Consider the following 21,656-nt stretch of genomic DNA (forward strand, 5'->3'; position numbering starts at 1 on the left):
CTGCCAGACAGGATTTTTCAAACCACCAGCTGTCTTTCTATGTCTGCCATACTGAGTACAAATGGAAGATGGGCCTGGTGACCCAATAGTCACTAAGAATGACTGAGTGGCCAGACGGAAGCTATTTCTCACTTAATAGTGCATGACATCCAGCTAGGAGTTTGTCAAACAGCACTTGAATGACTCTCAGACCAAGAGAAGCAAAATCCTCTGGTCTGATAAAACCAAGACAGAATTATCTGGCCACAATTCCCAATGGCACATTGATGAAACTGGACACCGAACATCACCTCCTGGTGGCAGCATCATGTTGTAGGAACAGAGAGACACATCAGGATAGAGGAAAGATGGATGACGAAAATATTAAGCAATCATGAGTGTTTTGGATCTCAGATTGTGGCAAAGCTTTATATTTCAGAAAGATGACAATGTGAAACATACCGCCAAGAAACATAGAAGTGGCTTTGGGAAACCTCTGTGAAAATTCAGGACTGCTTCAACCAGAGTCCAGACCTGAACCCAGTAGAGAATCTTTGGAAAGATCTGATATCAGCTGTGAAATAACGCTCCCTATCCAACCTATTAGAGCTTGAATGATTTGACAAAGAAGAATGTTAGAAACTCAAGCTTGCAGGATAATTCCCAAGAACAGCTGAGGTTGTCATTGCTGCTGAAGTTGCTTTAAACAAATACTAAGTGAACAGACTGAATGCTCACATAAATGGAATCTTCTGGACTTTTATTTTCAATAAATTTACAAAACACTCCAAAACCCTGTTGTTACTTGGTCATTGTGGAGCATTGCGTGTAGATTGATGATTTAAAAATGGACTTAATTCTCATTTAAAATGAGAATGAATCATAAAAAAATGTGGAAAACTTGTAAGCATCTGAAAATGTTGTGTACACGTTGTACAAAAACGTGGATGGGGATTTGCAATGTCTGCTGAAATGGGATATCTGTGTTCCAGACGGTCCCGTGGTTAGTTGGCCAATGGAGCTGCTGGGGGTCAGTGGGGCAGAGTGGATTGCTGTGAAGCAATCTGTTAGTAAAGGAATCTTTCCACTGCGTTTATAGACTGTACTGTACTGGAAGGATTTTCTGATTCTACAAGAGTGTGAAAGAATTAAGTTTTTGCATATTGTAAAAGATGATATTCTCTTTTTACCAGGTCAACACTGTGCACTCTGAAGGCACGTGTGTTGCAGTGGGAGAGAGTTTGTGGTTCAGTTTTCTTTATCCCGTCAGCTATTGTCTCCCCAATGGCTTAGACTGCCCGTGTGTGTGATTTTTCTTTTGATCCAACCATGTCTGATGCCTTCAGCCCAATGACCCGTGCTGTCTGTTTGGGGAGCGTGACACTGGCCTCGAGCTAAATCAGCCTTTTGTCTGTCCTCATAAGACAAGTCTCCCTGCTTGGCAGAACACAGGACTCAGACTGAAGCTTAGTCCATTGAGAAACTGAGAGTGAGAGAGGCTGGAAGCAGGTGCTGGTGGAGGAGTGAGGTGGCAGTTTTTCATGCATTGCTGATTTCTGACAGACCATAAATCGAATTGCTAAGACTGCAAAAAGGAAAGGGACTGTTCGGAGGGGAATTATACAAAAAAACTTCAGCATTCTCCTTTCTTTTCTTTTGAGAACAGCAGACCAGCACTTCTCAAGAAAGAGAACAAAAAGAAAAAGTTAAAGGGGGATAACAGGAAATTAGGTATACGAGGCTGTGATCTGCAGATGCAGGTCCACCACAACATCACATGACGTGGATTTCCGCTTTGACACATTTTGCATTTAGCTGCACGGCAGGGCAGGGCCACACAATCACTGAAGAGCTGCAGCTGCAGGACATGATGGTGCTTTAAAGGACTACTCTACCATGCAGTCCACCATGAATTTCACTGGACTTCAACGCCAGGCCAGCCAAGACAATTACATTCTGGATAATACTCAGAAGAAGAAGAGCTCTCTGTGGTACCGGCGTTCGCTGAGGGGGAGCAGTGACCGGCACCGGCAGAACACAGGCTCTCTGCCCAGAGTACGCAAGGTGAGACAATAACTCAAGTGCAACAAATAGGCACAATAAAGCATAAATGCTTACACTTCTGCAAATGAAGTCAAAGTTCACTGATTTATTGCCAACTGTGTAACAAAAATGCAGCAGCTCCTTGCCACTGGACAAAAGCCTTTAAACTATTTAAATCTCTGAGGTTATGCAACATTACAGGATCAACATGTTTTTACTTAAACTGCATATATAGGTTCCTGAGAGTTTCAAAGCTTAAGGTTAAATTGTTTTAAAGGGGAACTGATTGCATTTCTCCTTTTGCAGCTCAAGCAAACCAACTCCAACTCACTGGTTGATTACACTGACCCACAAAGGTAAATATGGCAGAACTGATGTGCTATTTCCCATAGAACACGTTTTACCTTTAGCATTACTATATGTTACTATATTTTATCTCAACTAATAGTCTGCTAAAAAAGAACTAGGCTTGTTTTTTTTTTGTTGTTGTTTTTAAAGCCTTCCTTTAATGTTTAACTATCTGTCTTTTTTGCTGCTTTTCCTTTGCACAGGACCACAATTGTACTGGAAAAGCAAGACAATGAAACATTCGGTTTTGAAATTCAGGTGAGCCACATTGCATTTTCACATCAAAATGAAGCACGTAAGAGTGGTTTTGAGATCCGCTTCATGTCCAAGATAATGTGTTGTAGAAAAGTACTGTTTTGCCAAGTTTTGTGACAAACCCGTCTCTTGCTGCAGACTTATGGCCTGCAGCTGAAAAACAGCTCTGCAGTGGAGATGTGCACGTTTGTGTGCAAGGTGCAGGAGGACAGCGCAGCTGAGAGTGCTGGCCTGACCGCAGGTGAACCACCCACATCCTCTCCACCCTATAGTCTCCACACTTTCATATATGCTTCACAGAAGTGACCTTGTTCCACCTTTCTGTTAGATAAAATGTGACAGTTATCGCTTACCACCCATGAACGCCCACACACCTAAACAATAATGCAGAAATGCAATGTTTACCCATCTTGTCTTCTCGTAACTTACTAGTTCCTGTTTTTTTTGCATCCTCATTTGTAATAGGCGATGTTATCCTCACCATAAATGGGGCCAGCATTGAAGGATCATCTCATCAACGGGTACTTGATCTTATAAGAGAATCAACCAACAGTCTAATGTGAGTTACAGCAATAAAATTACACATGATGATGGAAAAATAACACTTTTTTGGAGTAAAAGTGTGTAATTATGTGTTATTCTGTCGTTCCAGGATGGAGACTGTATGTGGAAACATTGTAAAGAAGATTGAGTTGGAGAAGAAGATGAACCAACTTAAGGTGTGTGTCTTGGTTTGCAATACTGAAGCTGCAGCAGGTAGCATGCAGATCTATCCATAATAGTGGAAGCACAAAACTGCCACATTGTAGTTGATAGCAGGTTGATCTGAAAAATGCCTATTCTGCTGCATTACTCAACTGAAACCACACTTGAGACGGTATTTGCTGTCATACTACAAGATACTGTCTTTGTAGGAAACTGCTCTCAGTGCATGACACTTTACTGAAAGCATACGTGATATTTTCTGCCCATACAGCAATCACTACGTGAGAAATTGGTGGAGCTGCAAGCGCTCACATTACAGGAAAAACGTCTAATGCGAGGTGAGTTTTGCTCAGCTGTCAGACCACAGCACTTCCTTTCTCAGCCATTATATTTTCTCTAAAGCAGCACCCTTTGTGATGTGAATTGAAGCGTAATCCCCAGAGAAACGAACATTCACTGGAAGCTGCTGACGAACTTCCTGTTGCAAATTTCTTGCCAGCTGCGACTTCTACCAACTGGGGCTTTGTTGTGTTTTCAGGTAACTTAAACGATAGCAGTCTCCACCTCTCGATGGATTCCTCAGAAGTTCTGAACTCCCCAGTGGGCCGCTGTGGCCGGCGTTTTTCCAGTGACAGTAGCTACAGGAGTGGGGTGTCAGATGACAGTGACCTGGCCAGTGTGTTTGGGGATCTGAGCTCCCCCAGTCCCTTCAGTGCAGCCAGCACCACAGATGAAAGCTGCTTCTTCTCCAGAGACTTTCCTTCACAGGACAGCTCGGGCAGGTTCTCACTGAGCTCCAGCCGGCAGCACCAAGCCCTCAGCCGCTCCAGCAGCTCCAGCCTGGCCGGCAGCAGCAGCTCCCTCTCTCCTTCCTGGGAGGAGACCAGGATCTCATCCTTGTTTGGGACGCTGCCCAGGAAAGGCAGGAGAGCCAGTGTTCGCAAACACATCTTCAAGTTAATCCCTGGACTCCAGCGATCAGTTGAAGAGGAGGAGACTGGAACGAACACTCAGTGACTTAATGTCCATATGCTCCAAACAGGTGGCAGAAAGAAATAGACGCTGAAAGGATTTACCGCTTCATGGGAAGACAGACATTTAGAGATGGTTCCTGAGCCTTTGGGTGAGCCTGGCTCACTGTTTGGCTTAATGCACAAAAGCATTATGAAGATGAACAACAGTTGAATGAATGTACAGATAACAGATTGTAAAGTAACAGAAGAAATGTGTATCCTACTAACTTGAATAAAACTGTTTTTCCCCATGCCCTAAACGCAGAGCATGACTAGCATTAATCAGGGCAGATTCAGTGTTGACGTAGCACTTAAGACCACTGTGATGTAAATTACATTAAAATCATATATATTTTAGTGAGATTAACATTGAAGCAGCACTTATGATTCTCAGGTGCTCAAAACCAAAACCAAACCTCTAAACCATATAGATGTCTGCTCAGCTCAAAACAGGATGTGGCTTTGACATACTACTTAAATGTTTATTTCATTTCCAAAATTACCTTCAGACTATATGCAGCTTAGTTTCAGTGTTCAGAAACACTGAAACAGTTTCTTGTAGATTCTGAATGTGCTGAAAATTGCATGTTTTACTTTCAGTGGGAAGAAAACGCAACTTTGCAAAGATTGTGTTTTTTGATCTATGCCTTAGCTTCTGCAAATTAAATCAAAATTATATGTACAAAAAGCTTTGAAATGAAAAAAAAATAAACTTGTAAACTGTTATACACCCTTCAGGTGTTTTCCTTCAGATCCCAGTGATTAATGCACACTCAAAGTTCTAACTTCAACAGAATGATGAAACATCTGAGTGACGTACACTGAAGATTTCTGTTGATGATGCAGATATTACACATTCCGTGTCTGTTTACTCATAAATAGATGTTACTGTTATGTTGAGAAAAGCACAGGGTGTTGCAAAAATAAAGTTTTAAGATAAACATAAGTAGAGTATAGAGACCTCACCTATTTCCTGGAAAAAGTCTGACTTCTGTGGTTTCCTGCTGCTGCTAAACATAAAGACACCTACTCACGACAACTAGGCACAATGAAATTTTAATAATGTAAACCGAATTTTCCTGCAAATAGTAATTAAAATTCATGATGAGGTCATTTAAAGATATACCAGTGTTCTTTATCATTTTGCAATAAGACGATAATATTCTTTAAAGGAGATAATTTATAAAAACAAGTTGCTCTACATGTAGACAGCATTGACATCCTTTAACTATGGAAAAATACTTTATTTCTAAAATATGCTTCTAGATATATGACTATATGTACACAACCAGTCAAAAGTTTGGACACACTTTCTCATTCAGTGTTTTTTATTTATTTGTATTATTTTCTACATTGTAGATTAATACTAAAGATTATCAATTCTTTGTTTACAAAATAATTCCATAAGCATTCTTTTATAGTTTTGATGTCTTCAGTATTAATCTACAGTGTACAAAATAATTAAATAAAAAGCATTGAATGAGAAGGTGTGTCCAAACTTTTGACTAGTTTTACAGCTTTTTTACTGCTGTATTTGGTTAATTTGTAGCTACTTCCAGCTACTTTATATGTATAAAGTTAAGAAGCACAGCGCAGTGGTTTATAACACTGAGGTCAGGTTCCTCCATAGGATCACAAGATGAATCTGAGGAACTGTGATCACTGGTAGGAAATGAAAGAAGTTCTTTGCCACAAATCTTTAATATAATATATATAATATGATTCTTTCAACATTTGCTTTTGTTAGACTAGATTTGTTTCTAATTTTGGACTCTTTGTGCCTCAAAAACTAAACTATCACCAAATTAGCCATAGTTTAAATTTTTTTTTTTTTTAAATAATATATTTTAACCCTTTGATGCACACTGTGAGTCAGGAGACACCCATTTTCTATTGGATTTGGGTCACTTTTGACCCATATTGTGCATCAAAGGGTTAACTAGAGATCACAGGCCCATAAAGCTAAAAACCACTGGTTTAATTTTTGACAATTATGAGCTTGTGATGATGTTTCAATGCAAAATTTCCCACTGAAAATAAACCATGTGTTATAAAACATATTCATATAACATGACATATTCAATCTTCGAGTACCTAAAAACTGTACTTTCTACCACCGCATGGAGAGAACCCCAGAAGTGATTTTGTTGCGTATACTGTAAGTTTTCAGAATGTTATATCAGCAGCTCAGGTATCTTAAAGACCTTAAAGTCTTTATGGTCTTAATCCTCAAGACATAACAGGGCTTTGCTCCGCTCCATGTGCAAAACCATTGCTGGTTCAGGAAGTAAAACAACAGAGAGAAAACCTATAGGAGAATGTTAATCCAGACTGAAAATGCTACAGAAAGAAGGTGGACGCCGAGCAGAGATTTAAAACATGAGTACAATCACTTCATATGCAGATGCCAGAGTGACAATGAAGCTTTGTTGGGCCCACAACAAAACCACTGTTCTTCAGGGACTCAACACACACACAGATTTACATGGTACCACCGCTAGAAAGCACACTACTGAAGCTGATTTTGCACTACTGACTGGAAAAGCAGGATGGATTCTTTCATCGAGCTTTGACAGCGAAGTATATGAACAACGCAGCTGGAGCAGTAGTGCAGACGATGTGACAAGCCTTAGCTTTTGATGCTACAGAGAACCAGCCAAGAGCATCACTATACAACCATTTGTACTTTCCTCAGGATCACAGAGGAAGAAAACAAGACAAATGGAGACGAGCACGATGCATCCAAATACTCCAACACTCAGATCAGAAGATGAAGATGCAATGGCATCCCAGGTCCTGGAGATCATTGGTGGGATCACTCTCGAGGCCTTAAAGACTCTGGAGGGGCCTGATGAGAGAGATTTGTGGTCAATGGAGGAGGGAGATGACTCTGTGTTTTACAGTGATGAGGAGCAACCTCACCAGGGCAAAACAGATGCCAACAAGTGCAAACAGCGAGTCAACAGCGAGGCAGCTGTTGAGCCTAGTCAGCAGAGGGAGGATGATCCAGGAGAAAAAGTCATTATTAACGAACAGAATTCAGAGATGGAGATGAAAACAAGCCAGCAGGTCATTTGGACTGAAGAGGAATGCCAAAAGCTCCAGACACCAAAAACTGAACAAATGCATTCATCGAACCCCAGAAAACCAGACCCAGAGTCTGCTCTAACTCCAGAAGACTTAGTGAGAACTTGTGGAGAACTTCTGCAATCAACCAGCACAACTGTGGACATGCAAACTCAATCTGAGCAAAAAATATCAACAGAACCAGGTAAGATGAATTTAGTATTATTGTGTAGTGAGATATTAAAAGAGGCCTTTGTTGACAGCGTGCAAAACAGATTGTTTCCTTTCCTTTTCAGCAAATCGACAAAGTAAGCAGGAAGAAGTGACCCTAGAGGCTCAGACACCAAACCCCGACCCCTTTGAAGTATTTAATGAGAGTTATACGAGGGTGAACGGGGAGGCAAAAGTCCCAAAACAGCTGTCTAGTGCTGGACGCCAGATATCAGGCGACAGGCAGCCTGACGTTGACCGGAAAGCTGAGCGGGACCACAGCTTTAACGCTGGATTTCATCAAAAACCCAGTCCAGGTTCCTTCACCCTGCCTCTGTTGAAGAAACCTGGCAGCAGCGCCACCCAGCAGAACCCCTTCGACCACCTCACTTCTTCCAAATACAGCACCGTGTCCTATCGCAAGATCTGCAGGGGCAACACTCGCCAGAAGATAAAGGAGTTTGAGTACATGATGATGAATAAGTAGGCTTCATGGTCCTGTTTGTGGGCATAACTCACAAAACATCTATGTCATCTGTGCAGTTCACACATTTGTTTGTTCTAAAATCTACCTTTCACTAGGATTGAATCTCTGATGTATCTTCCAGGGTCACATAAACCTCACATACAATATATCTGAATGAAAGGTTGGTTTGTATTTGCATTGTATTTCACATCTAAGAAGTACTTGGTACTTTTAATTTGATGATTTTGGAATGAAAACAGGCATTTGTGCAACAGAGTAAGCAAATGTGAAGCTCAATGCTTTGTAATGTTATTAGCTATAATAACTACGATGTTGTTTAGTATTAGAGCTTCAGTAGCTTAACCTCTGGATAGATTATAAGAAGCTAAACTGTTAGAGTTAAGTATTTTCAAGAGATTATCTAAACATACATACTTACAACGCCGAATGAGTAGTTGATGAGGAAAAAATAAAGAAATCAATCGTTACCTTCATTATTTTATTTCTTTTTACTGCATGTTCATCAGTTTCTCTTTAAAAGGTTTGATGAAAAAAAGTCATGAAATCACAGCACAGGTTTATCGAGTGTTTTGAAACAACACTTCCCTCTAGTGACAAAAAGAAAATCATACCAAAGGGATCACTTTCACAACAAAACCCCGACCGAAAGAATGCAGCATTTAAAACCACAGAAGCAGCCGTTTTACCCAAAGTGGCACGTCAAACATAAAAATGCATCTTGAAAAAGGAACGTCTCACCGAAAATATGCGACATGTTTTAAACAAAATGACACTACATGCAGTTTAACTCATTCACTCCCAATAGGTCCCATACCGTTAAACCTTTAATCTTTGCATATGTTAGACTAAACTCATCAGATGGAGTGTTCTTCTTTAGACATCCATCTGAATTCCAGTTCTTAAACAGTCGTCTCAGGCACTTTTCCTCAAATGCCAGCGCAGATGATATTTTCTACAATTACAAAGTCCTCTTGAATAGATAAATATTCCTCTGGCACACAGTTCGACATAGTCTACTTTATATGACACACGCTACTGCCACCAAAGCCTTCCCTTCTTCCTCTGGACAGGCGTGTTTCGGGGTGAGACCGCAGACCACAGTGTAGTGTGAGGCCACTGGAGGTTTCTGTAGTGCATGTTTAACATAAAAAACTCAATTTAGTCTCTTCACTAAATGTTGTAGTGCGTGAACTGCCACTTTTGGAAGGTGTTGCTAGGTTCACATGGGTTGAGACGAAGTGTGTCACTCTGAGGTTCTGCCTCCAGGCACATGTGGTGGGAAACAAACTCTGCTATGAGGTGCTCCGCCTTGACAAAGACAAAACATAATTAATGAACCGAGCTTTAGCATCTAAACACTCCTTGATTCCACTACACTCGTTTTTAAAAGGATGTCTTACAGGTCATTTTAATTTATGAAATGACAGATTTATGACAGTCAAGGGAGTGAAGCACAAAGTTATTACACAAAGCAAACGGCACACCCAGAGTCAACTTACTAAAGCGGAGGTGGAGGATTTGTGGAACCAGCGGAGCTCGGGCTTGGTGTTGTCACATGATAGTAAGGCAAAGCTGCTGCCCTTGCCTTGAGGAGCAACACACAGGTCCTGCTGCCTAACATGCCTCATCCAGGTGTAATTAAAGTGCTGACTCTGAATGCCAGAGAGAAGAGGGAGAGAGCAACCAGCATGTAATTATGCTGCATGTCACGAACAAGATAAGATTTTAAAGGAAGCCATCAGTGGGGCTGATCTTAATCCAAAAACACCACATTTCCAAAGACTTGGCGTCTTGAACTCCACCCTTGTTTATTGTGGCTTGGGTCCTGTCTCAGGCTGCAGTTGCACTGGTGTAGATCTATTTCTGGATATTTTTGTTACACCCCCCCGATAATTACCACAGTCATGGCCACAAACTTGCAGATTATCTGCGTATTTTCTTTGGGAAGACTTTAAAAAAAAAAAAAAAAAAAAAAAAAAAAAAAAAAAAATATATATATATATATATATATATATATATATATATATATATATATATATATATATATATATATAAAATAAAATAGAACTTTTGCAAACAATTAGTTTAGTTTTATTGTCCAATAAAATAAAATAGAACCTACCTGCTTGCTCAGATCACATCTCTCAAAGGACAAAGAACCTTTCTGCACAGCGAGGCATTTTCTTAAACCACGATTGAAGACCTACAAAAAACATAAAATGATTTTTTTAAAAATCCAAAAAAGGAAAATTTACAAGTGAAACTGCAATGTAGCAAACATTGGTTAGCTGATTTAGCACATGAAATGGTCCTTGTTGTAATGGATCCTGACAGAGTGCTGTCACCAACTTTAATGAACAGCGATTCTTTGTTATAGAAGAGCACAACTAGAGCCTGTGTTTGGGAAGATTTTGTTTGGAGGGTTTCAGTAAAGAAACAATAGCTTCATAGTGGAAAAGCATAACAAGCTCTCATTTTAACCTATCATTTAGGAAAATGTACACAGTGTTTAACCCTCTGGACCCCAAAACCAGCTGGCAGGCTTGGAAGTTAACATTACACCATTTATCAAAGCCAGATCTGTTAAAACAGAAGTTTCAGCTTTCTGAGGGTCCACAAGGCAATCTGTCACATTCAGTTTCATCAGAAAACATGACCATATTTGAGTTTATAATCACGGTATTTCATCTTAATCACTTTATTCTTCAAATAGATGGTTTGCACAAAACAGATTATGTAAGAAAGAAAAAAATTCACACGTTTTCAGCTAAACTGCAGACTGTGTTTACACAGAGCAAATAGAAGACAATTATGGAGGCAAATTAAAAATATTTATAGTAAAAAATATTTCTTTCTAGTATTGTAACAACTCTTGACATCTGAATGAATGTTTTTGTTTTTAAATATATAATCAAAGGGCTTTAACACTTGTTTTTTTCTTTTTATGATTAATGAAACTTTAAGTGTGTCATACTGCACAAAAGATATTCTTGAGCTCTCCCTACTTCTAGCCATGGTTGCGTTGTTTCCACAGAAGTGCAGCACTTCATATCGTTTTGAAAAATGAGTTCACAGTGACACAGTGAGTAAAAATGTGACAGAGAGACTGCTTGGGAATCAGATGGTTAAAGTGAACACAAGAACATAGTGAGTTGCAAGAGAAAAACACATACTAGAGGTAATCAGTTAAAACATCTACATACCAGGCCCTCAGCTTTGACTAAAGGAGCATCCATGTCCGGATACACGTTGTCCAGGTACCACCTGAAGCTCCTGCACTTGAGCCTCTTCCTCAGCTCAATCTGCTCTGTGAGGTTGCCAATGTCAGTGACCTTTTTATTGAGCAGGTGGTGGTAGCCGTGGCCATAGAAAAGGTCCTTGTACTCATCCAGCCACACTTCGGCCACCCTCGCCAGGTTACGCTCCACCGTCTTCTGCCTGTCCTTGGGGAACTTGTAGGGATTCTGCCCTCGGAAAATGTGACCCACTCGAGAGCAGGGCATGATCTCGATTTCTCCTCCACACATCCAAATCTGCTCAAAGGGCAACGTGTATTAGCAGTCATATGAAAAACAGCTCTGGGAAGTTGGCAAGTACCCAGCAATGAATTAGATGAGCGATATACCTTAAATGAAATCTCCATGTTCTCTCCACCCCACACATCCAGACCAGGATCATAGGACCCAAGCTCAAAGAAGTACTTTCTGTCTATGGAGAAAAGGCCTCCTGCCATAACTGGACATCTGCAAGATTCAAAAAATATATTAAAAATAAGCATCAACCATGAGTTTAGATAAAGAGGTAAAATGAATATAAAAGGTGGTGGTGAAGAGAGTACCTGATTGGATCTGCAATGGTCATGTTGTTCTTCTTAATGTACTCTTCTGGTACTGCACTCCAGCCAAACACCAAAGGCCATTTGAAAATACCTCTTTGGAAGTTGTCAACCAGCATGTAACTGACAACAATAACCCAAAACACAACAAACGATGTCAAAATGGTATTTGCTGATTTTTAATATTCGGCATTATTCAAAATATTTGGCGTATCTGTTATTTAAAAACAGTATTACTCAGTCACCTCATGTCCTTATCACTGATAACGTCAATAACTGGACAGGGCACCTTCTTGCGATCCAGATAGACCCTCTCTAGGAGCGGCTCCAGCCATCCCACATTACATTCAACATGGGAATCGAGGAAGGTGAGAACCTTGCCTACATTACAGGAAAGCAAACATCCTGTTGCAGTTAAACCAATAACCACATCTGTAAATTAGCAGTGCAACCCTTCATGACTCTAAAAGAGCTAGCTGAAGGGCATGTTTGTTGATTTTGTAAAGAGCCTACACAAAAAGAATGAACAGGTGCACATTTAAGAATGGGTAGGTAGTGTTATTTTTCTCATGCTTCAGCAGTTTATATGCTATAAGGCAGGTTATGACATATATGTACTTTAAGAATCCGTCAATTGTCTAATAACAGGTGTTGAAAATGTAGCTGTAACAACCTCGCTAGCAGATACAGAGATTGGATCATAGACTTCATGTACTTTTGACCTATTTTATGCATTTAATGGTGCCAATCTTGAATTTCAGAAAATGTGACAACTGAGATAACAACCCAAATATAAACATACATTTCTACAGCGTGACGGAACATGTTTTAACTTCATAGCGAATGGATGTTGACGTGACAATGCTACTCTGCTTTTATTTCATTATTTCTAGCCCACACGACTCTTCTCCATCTAGAGGTCTGTAAATAATTCTTCAACTTAGATATTTACATACGACTTATGTCATTGGCTCATCTGGAAGTACAAAAGCTGAACAAACATAGCCCATAAACTGCATGTTCCTCTACATACAGCCGACAACTCACAAGGAGATACCAGATGGATATACAATGAATATATCTGCCTTTAAGTGACTCAGTTTTACAGTATCAGCCTCTTTTAGCTATTGACATTTGAACCCAGGTATGTAGTTTATTAACCCTGTGTATGGACATATAGGAATGTACATAAATATAAATAATGAGCAGTTCTTTACAGTGTAGTACGCAAGTTTTGCCATAGTCGTATCAATTTTGTTATTGTCTACATCTGTCTTTCTTGTGGGACACATCCTTTCATTCATGTCCTTTTTTTATTTTTTACCTTTATACATACTCGAGACACAGCTTGACTGTGCTTACCTTTGGCAACAGCAGCTCCAGCCAGCCTGGCCCTGATCAGACCCTGACGTTCCTTGAGACGGATGATTCGCACTTTTGGAAACTGGGACATGTATTTATCCAGCTGCTCCTTCAGATAATCTGCCAAAATGAAAGCAAGTATTAAAACTACTGCAAGCGAGTTTCACTGTTAGCAGAGAAATGGTTAAAAGAATAACGCATAGGAGTGAATATAATAATCAGCATTAACATGGAGGCTACATTTGTGTCAAGTACCAAGTTTCAAATAATGAGAGGATCTCTGATAATAGCTTGTGTGTGTGTTCAGTAGAGCTGAAACAACCGGAGGAATTATCGATTAATTACAGTAAATGAATCAATGATTTTACCAATAATATCCTCTTCCACCCCAGAGGAGCTTGCCATGACCATGCTGTATCTGTATAAACAAGACTAGTGCACCTTGTGTAATGTATTCAATAAAGAGACCACCTGGTACTACTATGATTAAAAAAACATCGCATTTGTTGCATTTTACTTTCTGTTGTGCTTCTTTTGTGTTGCATTTAATTTGGTAGAGTTGCAGCTACTATTTAATTTGGATTTGACATAAGTAAAATGTAAATTTGTGCTGGAGTTGTTCAAATCTCACTCTGTCCCGATGATAAGTGTAAGTAGACATCTTGTATTTTACATTTCTCTGCAGTGTCTTTGACTTCAGCACTGTTCAATTGTACTATGTCATGCACTAAACAGTTTGTTGCTTAATCAGAGGAGTATTTAACAGATAAATCAATTACAAGAAATCTGAGCTGCAGTACCAGAAACCAGTTTTAAGATACCAAATAGAACCTAATATGGACGATTGGAAGCTAACAATGTTACCAGTTGTTAACAACAGGTGGTTGGGGTGAGAATGCTCAGGAAACTGAACTCTATTATGAGCGATGCTTCTCACCCACTAAACAGTCTGGAGGTGTTTTAGCTGAGTACATTCAGCCACAGACTCATCCCCCTTCAGTGCAGGTCTGAGTGCAGCAGGAAGTCCTTCTTACCAGATGCACTCAGGCTTTCCAATTCATATTAATATTTTAACCTATGATTTAAATGCTGTGCATATGTTTTAACTTTGTGAATTTTTTCTAACTTATATACTATGTATATGGTCATACTGATGGTGTTCTGTCAGGTTTGTGGGCTGTCTGTGTGTTAACATGTTGCTGTAACAAAGTCATTTCCTGTAAAGAATTAATAAAGTATTATTCTATTCTATTCTATTCTATTCGATATATAATTGAATCATCAATGATTCATTATTCATTATGGATATAAAGCATCGATTTAACAAAAACTTCCTAACAGTTTGCAGAAACAGCTCATCACAAAAAGACAGAATTGTAATTACTAGCCAGTTATGAATAACACTACAGTAATTTGGCTTCTGTGTTTAGGTTGAATGATGAATTGGAGGATCATTTTGCAGATTATGCTGGTAGTTTTGATCAAATTTTGGCATACCGAATACGACTAATATAAATAAAAAGACAGGTCATTCAGTTGGTTGGTCATTAACGCCTTTACGCACGAATTTATTTACAATTATATAAAAAATATAATTTTATGTGCTTTTGCTTTCCAGCTGATGCTAAATTAAGTGGGTATTGTTAATTTGTCTATTACATATTGAACAGATATATAACAATAATAACAGATATATAATACTTGCTCCAACCAGTCCTATGAGAAACCAGTGCTTGTAAAATGTTCCAAGGTATGTATTGAATATGCACAAACCTGGAGAAGGCATGCGCTATCTCAGCTGCAGTCTGAATGAAAGTGGTATGATGCGAATTCGTGACAATCAGCGTCAAGACAGTTTTTCACCTCGTGTTGACCCCATTTCCATATGAAGCCTTCAGAACACTGTTACCTTTAGTGCTGAAGTCATCCACCAGAATGATCTCTTTGAGGAGGTGTGGAGGAGATCTGTTGAGCACGCTGTGTACGGAGCGCAGCAGCGTCGACCACACCTCATCCACAAAACAGAAAATCACGCTGGTGGAAGGTAAGTCATCGTGGACCATATTCTGCGCACACCTGGAAAACACAAGTACAGCTCAGCGTTGCGTTCAGAGCGGCTTGAGATGAAACATGCAGGGAGAAGACTCACATCTCCGGCCTGGTGTCTGGGATGGCTCGGTCCACCGGGATCTGGTCGCTGAGGTAGACGTTAAAATGGCCTTCGTCCCATCTCCTCCTCACCTCTGCGTCTTCGTTGCTATTAACCAGCGCTGCCTGACCAAACTGGCCCACAGCGTTAGCATCTCTAGGAGCCCAAGTCACATCCAGAGAAAGCACTTTGTGGACACCTGGTTCCCTGACAGCGGAGGAGTTATTCCCTGCTTTGGCACTGATTGTAGGCTTCAGGGAATCCCTCTGTGCATTCAGATTACTGTTGTCAGTCATCCTGACCTGCCCCTTGTCTATTTTTTCCTTCTTTATGTTCACATCCTTGTTGGGAGATTGGTGAGGCATTGTTTTAACAGGGCGTGACTCCTCGGCCTGAAGCTGGCTCACTTTTGTTCCATTCTTGGCAGGTTCACCTTCGTCTTTTATCGTTAAATCCTTTCTGTCCAGAGCAATTTTATGGAGTCCAATCTTTGAGGTTGCTTTGTTTTCCTGAACACCTGGTGGCACTTGGGTTACATTTAGATCCAGGTTTACTGCTTTTTTCTTAGCAGGAGCGGCCTGCTTTGGCGTGACACTATGATTTAGGGCATGAGTAGGTTTAGAAACTGCTCTTTGTTCTTTGGCAGAGTTTCTGCCTTTGTGTCTGTACACTTGGGCCAGTTTGATGCTGGAGTTGAGGGCTTCTTTCCCATCCTGTGCGACCGTCCAGTCCACCCTCTGCACAGGGTGTCTGAAGCCCCTCTTCATGAGGTGTGTCACTTTGGACTCCTGCTTGAGCACCTCTCTTTCCCTTATGACTCGCTCCTTGAGCAGCTGGCTGTTCACGTCGTTTATTGACAGCCGGAGTGCGGCCATGTCAAACAGCAGCCAGATGACAGAGGCGACGAACACAAACGCCAGGACCCTCCCACTGCCCCTCAAGTATCTTCTAACCTTCATCATTCTCACCTTTTTACAACAACAAACCCATAAAAACACCTCAAAGAGTCATACTTTTCAGCTGCAGGCAAACTTTTCTAGCTTCTAGAGAAGTTAGCTGCCTGCGTGGCATGCTACAGATACTACCCGGGGCAGCAGCGGTGGTAGTCGGTGTCAATCAGAGCCACAGCGGGGTCCCGTGGAGCTCCGCAGAAGCACAGGACAATGTTTCCATACCGGGTCACGTCCAGCCGCCCGGAGACATCACGTCTGTCGAAGAATTCCCTCCTCGGTAAGAGAAAAGGAAGAAAGTTTAGCCAAAAGTTGTCAGCGTCGTCACAGGAACCGTCCACGCCACAACTTTAACTCTGACTGACACGGTTTGGTTTGAGGACGTAGCAAGAGACTTCCAGTCAGGCCGGCAGCTGATTGGACGGACGGACAGGAAGAAGTACACGAGACGACACATGGAGGAGGAGGAGGAGGAGGAGGAGGAGGAGGAGGAGGCGTGGAGGTAGAGGCGGATCAGGTAAAGTTTTAGGTTGATACAGAATAACAAAAAAATTCTAGTTTTAATCGTTTTCTCACATTGAACAGCAGGATGTAGCGGAAAATTACAGTAAGAGTTAAAAAATGCGTTGTTGTACGTTCACTTTTTAAAACCCATTTTTATTACTTGCTGTTATGTGTCTGTTTAATTCTCAATTTTATTCTGTTTTACCCTTATTTATTTAGCTGATTTACTATTACTTCTTGTTATTATTATTTATGATATTAGTAATATTTTTAAAATAATTTTACCCTCAAATTTCTTTTTTTGCACTTTTTAAAAAATATGATAAGGCATTTTTGGTGCTTTTGCTATTTTATTTGTATCCATTGGTGCTTGTTATACAAATTTATTTTATTTATTGCTTCTATGGGATATTGTCTATTTAATTTGTCTGTTTTATTTTCTCTTCTTTACCTTTATTTTTTATTTGTTTCATTGATTTACTATTACTTATTATTATTAATATATTATTATTATTATTATTATTATTATTATTATTATTATTATTATTATTATTATTATTATTATTATTATTATTATTATTATAGTTAATCTTGTTTTATGGTTTTGTCCTCTATTTTCTTTCATTCTACTTGTTCTTTTTCTTTATTTTGATATGGAATTTTTTGTGCTTTTGCCAGTTTTTCTGTATCCATTGGTGCTTGTTATATTGATTTATTTTATTTCATGCTTCGATGTGATAGCATACTTAATTCACCTGTTTTATTCTCTGTTATTTACCCCTATTTAATTACTTATTTATTTTATTAATTTATTGTTTTTATTTACTTTTTAAATTATTTTTGTTGTTATTATTATTGACCTTGTTTTTATGGTTTTACCCTCTATTTTTTATTTTACATCTTCTTTTTCTTTAACATGATATGCTATTTTTTGTGCTTTTTCTATTTTAGCTGTATCCACAAAGTACATTTTACTATTGTTCTCAGGTGAATAATTTACATATTCCTGCACACTGGAAATATTTCAAATACTTTTTATTACTTTTTTTAAGTGCTTAGATTTGGTACACTTGCTCCTTTTGGTTGTGCAGCTCTTACTGTCTATTTTCGGTAAACAGTAAGAGTTACACTTCCTTTTTATGTTTTATCCTTCTTCAAAAAGTTTTACTATATGCTAGTGTTTACTGTTATGCAGCAAAGCTTGTAAAAAATCAACTCGGGGCTAAAACTAGTTCTGATCTGATTCTGATGTATTCAAGTAAGCTACTGTGTTTACAACTTTTAGGTACTTTACTTGAATATACACCAAAGAGCCACAGTATTAAAAACCACTGACAGGTAAAAAGAATAACATTGATCATTTCCTTTTACTGCAATGTTTTGCTGTTACTTTGAACACCCATCTACAAACTATAGCAAGCTGAGCAAGTCCTCCTATGGCAATGCTTACAATCGAAGGTGCTGGTTTTTCCAAAATCTGCTCAGGGACAGCTCAAGGAACATGAACAAGATCCCAGTGCACTGTCTAGGCCCCAATCTCAGCATCCTACAGAACCCAAAGGATCCACTGCCACTATCTCCTCTACAGCTCCGGTGTCCACGTCCCAAACAGTCTGTTTTGGTCAGTGGGTAAATTTTCAACTACATATTATAGCTACATTTTACTCTACTACCATTTTCTGGTAACTTTCATAGTCTATGGTAACTTTACTTAAAAGACTGAGATTATAATATTAATTAGATCAATAAATAAATGATGATGTATCATTATATGCTAAGGTTGGGCTTTATTTATTTATTGATCCCTAGGATATAATCCCAGCAGTAAATAAAGCAACAAAACCCCAGCTTTAGCAGCTGCAATATTAAGATGCATCAGTTATTGTAATTCCAGTATATGTAAAGTAATATGCATCACATTGAAATAGGTTTACCCATGTAATGGCTACTAATATGCATACTATACATATTGATTGTTTCTTTCATTGGAACATCTGCAATAGATCCAGAACAGCTACTAAAGGAACCTTGCTGTGAGTTTGTTTTTTAACCGCTGTTTCGAAGTTTCTGGAAACACAATCTCAGCTTAAGGCCCACACACTCCTCTGGAGTTTTTGAACAAATTACACGTTCCATATTTGTAGACTGCCATGGAAACAGACATTCAAACTTGATTCTGAGTACATTTAGTTCAAGTTGTTTCCTTATTAGATATCATTCTGGAGACATCCTGCTGTTTGGTACAGTGTGATACGGCTAAAGGCTCTAAATTTCCGTATCAGCTGTTGTTTCCAAGGCCAAGAGTTCTGAAAAGCTCCAGAATTAGATGAAAATAAAGTCCAAGGTCATGGAAAGTTCAACCAGCCACATTTCCATGGCAACTGAAGCAATGTGTGTACGAGGACCGTGTGATGTGAATAAACATTTTATGTCAAAAGCAACTGAGCATACCTTTATTTGACTTTTGTTTTGGACATGTCTTCAGAGTGAAGACTTCAGTTTGATTATTGCATCAAAATATCTTTAAGAAGAACTAGGAGGTCTTAAACAGATAACTCAGAATATGTAACTCTGGGTTACATATTCACTTTACACTTGAAAATTACAACCAAACAGAACAATCAGTGGAACCTACAGGATAAAATGAATGTGCAGTTTGACATTGACTTAGTTGTGGTTCTTACATCATAGTTTTTTTTTTTTAACCTTTTATTGAGAGGACTGGTCTAAGATCATGCGCTATTGAAGTTCCACTATCAAAAGCAGGTATGTCTTGTGTGACACACCTTAAAATGCAGAACGGGATTTACTACTGCGTTTAATCTCAAGTGTACAGGCGCTGTTGTCAAACAACATTCCTACTGTGGCCAAGCTTGTATTCAGTTTAGATGATCCATGAATATAGAGCTTATTTTTTACAATACGCATCGTGATAAATTATTTAAGACAACGTCAGTGGTGATAGTTAGAGCCTACCTCTCATAAATTCTCTTTACACTGTTTGGTCACTGAACCCAAAGTTGACTTGTTCAATTCATACGCTAACTCCAGGTTGTTGTTCTTTTAATAAAAAGTTGTTTTGAATTGACATAATTGAAGCATTATTATATATATTATTATATATTTATTGCATGACCACTAAAGGAAAATTAAAACATTCGCACTGATCATGCAAACTCCTTTTTCCTCTTCCCTTTCTGTCATCATGATGAGACAAGACAACAAAACAACATTTTTTTGTGTTGTCCAGCTGGTGACCAACTCTCAACCACAGTTGAGTTTATCCACACCCTGATCAGGTGTGGCTTTAGAGGACAGTGATCTCACAGTGACCAGTACACAGACACACAGTGATGTGATCAGTGAGGACAAAAGGCTGCCTTTAAATTCAGCTTAAAATGACATAATGCCACTGATGATGGTGAAGATGATGATGTTGGCATGTCAGTTAAGGCTGTAGAAAGGACGTGGACGTGTCCAATAATGTGATCCCGTCCCCTAAACTTTGCCAAAACCTTCAGGAAGAGTGAGGCAACTGTCCACAAGCATCGACAACCTCAGTAACTCTATGCATTGCAGATATGTGACTTGGTTGAGAGACTAGGTTGGGGTTTCTGGTCTATGATCGCATTCTCCATCTGCCCATCATCATTTTCAATACTGTATGTAGCCTACTCGGTTGCTTTATAATGTCCATTCTGTTGTAAAGATGCTGTGTGTTGGAGTAACAAGTACTTATTCAATCCCTGTGTTAGGAAGGACAAATAGAATTTCATAAAATATTACATGCTGCATCTATTTTAGGGCTCTAAAAGTTTTTTCATTATTGGTTTATTTGATGAAAATAAACCAATGCCTTTGCGCTGCCAACAGGTCATAACTAAAACATATTCAGCACTGGGATATGAAACAACAAAAAGCAGAATTGGAAAAGCTAGAACCAGGGAAATTGTTGGCAGTTTTGCTCAAAGAATCACTGAAATTATAAACCGATTATCAAAGCAGTTCACAAGGTTTTGAAGTTTTTTTTTGTTCAGGCAGGCCTAAAAACAAGACATTTAGCCTGAGAGTGACAGCAGATTCCAGTTCAATTTACATTTAGATTATAGATTGTACCTTAAAGACATGGAAAAAAGCAAACAAACAAATTTCAATTTTGCCAAATATCATTGGCCGCAAAGAACAGAACAGAAACTGAATACATTCCCCAGTGAACATTTTATTGAGACTACCAATACCCTAAAACTGCAGTATTTCCGCGGTGTGCCGGCACACACATGTGCAATCACATTTGTTAAACCTGTGTTCCTGCGGCCATTAGGCAGTGATTAGTGGAGGCAACGACAGGTTTTCCTCTTCATCAGCAGGCCTCTCTTGGGAGTACCATTGGCTCCATCCAGCCTATTAACAGTCCCCAACATGAGCAGGGAGGGGAGTGGTACCTCCCATGGTGGCTGCCCTTAGCCACACTACACACACTTTCATTAGCGTGTTAGCTAAATGATTGGCCTCAGGATAGCCCCCGAGCCTTGCAATGCATGTGCAAGCTTATATGCTCCCTCCACTGGGCAATTTATTCATTTATGCACCGATTTCTGCAGTCACACTCACGATGGCATCATTTGGTAAATTTGATTGTATTTCATCTGAACTAAATAGGAAGCACTAGCAATATAGAGGTGATAGACAGTACCTGTAGTGAAACAATAGGCACACAAACAGGTCTGTGTGTGTCTCGCATGTAAAACAC

General features: G+C 39.4%; 3 protein-coding genes across 3 annotated transcripts; 2 read left to right on the forward strand and 1 right to left on the reverse strand.

Annotated features, from left to right (window-relative positions):
* Nucleotides 1-1,460: 1,460 nt before the first annotated feature.
* Nucleotides 1,461-5,069, forward strand: cytip (cytohesin 1 interacting protein). Its single transcript, XM_023277413.3, has 8 exons — nucleotides 1,461-2,043; nucleotides 2,329-2,378; nucleotides 2,574-2,628; nucleotides 2,764-2,866; nucleotides 3,091-3,184; nucleotides 3,278-3,344; nucleotides 3,602-3,668; nucleotides 3,869-5,069. Exons 1-8 carry the CDS (start codon nucleotides 1,876-1,878, stop codon nucleotides 4,345-4,347), a joined length of 1,083 nt encoding a protein of 360 aa, XP_023133181.1. The 5' UTR covers nucleotides 1,461-1,875; the 3' UTR covers nucleotides 4,348-5,069.
* Nucleotides 5,070-6,744: 1,675 nt separating this feature from the next.
* Nucleotides 6,745-8,573, forward strand: LOC111573321 (uncharacterized). Its single transcript, XM_023277421.3, has 2 exons — nucleotides 6,745-7,614; nucleotides 7,706-8,573. The coding sequence occupies exons 1-2, from the start codon at nucleotides 7,065-7,067 to the stop codon at nucleotides 8,104-8,106; spliced, it is 951 nt and encodes a 316-aa protein (XP_023133189.2). The 5' UTR covers nucleotides 6,745-7,064; the 3' UTR covers nucleotides 8,107-8,573.
* On the reverse strand, nucleotides 8,571-16,804 carry LOC111573307 (polypeptide N-acetylgalactosaminyltransferase 5). Its single transcript, XM_023277400.3, has 10 exons — nucleotides 15,453-16,804; nucleotides 15,213-15,379; nucleotides 13,304-13,423; nucleotides 12,187-12,322; nucleotides 11,945-12,064; nucleotides 11,732-11,849; nucleotides 11,310-11,639; nucleotides 10,229-10,309; nucleotides 9,606-9,758; nucleotides 8,571-9,414 (listed from the first exon to the last, which is right to left on the reverse strand). Exons 1-10 carry the CDS (start codon nucleotides 16,412-16,414, stop codon nucleotides 9,277-9,279), a joined length of 2,325 nt encoding a protein of 774 aa, XP_023133168.2. The 5' UTR covers nucleotides 16,415-16,804; the 3' UTR covers nucleotides 8,571-9,276.
* Between the last annotated feature and the right edge of the window lie 4,852 nt (nucleotides 16,805-21,656).

Source organism: Amphiprion ocellaris, chromosome 11 (genome assembly GCF_022539595.1).
Source record: "Amphiprion ocellaris isolate individual 3 ecotype Okinawa chromosome 11, ASM2253959v1, whole genome shotgun sequence".
Classification (NCBI taxonomy): domain Eukaryota; kingdom Metazoa; phylum Chordata; class Actinopteri; family Pomacentridae; genus Amphiprion; species Amphiprion ocellaris.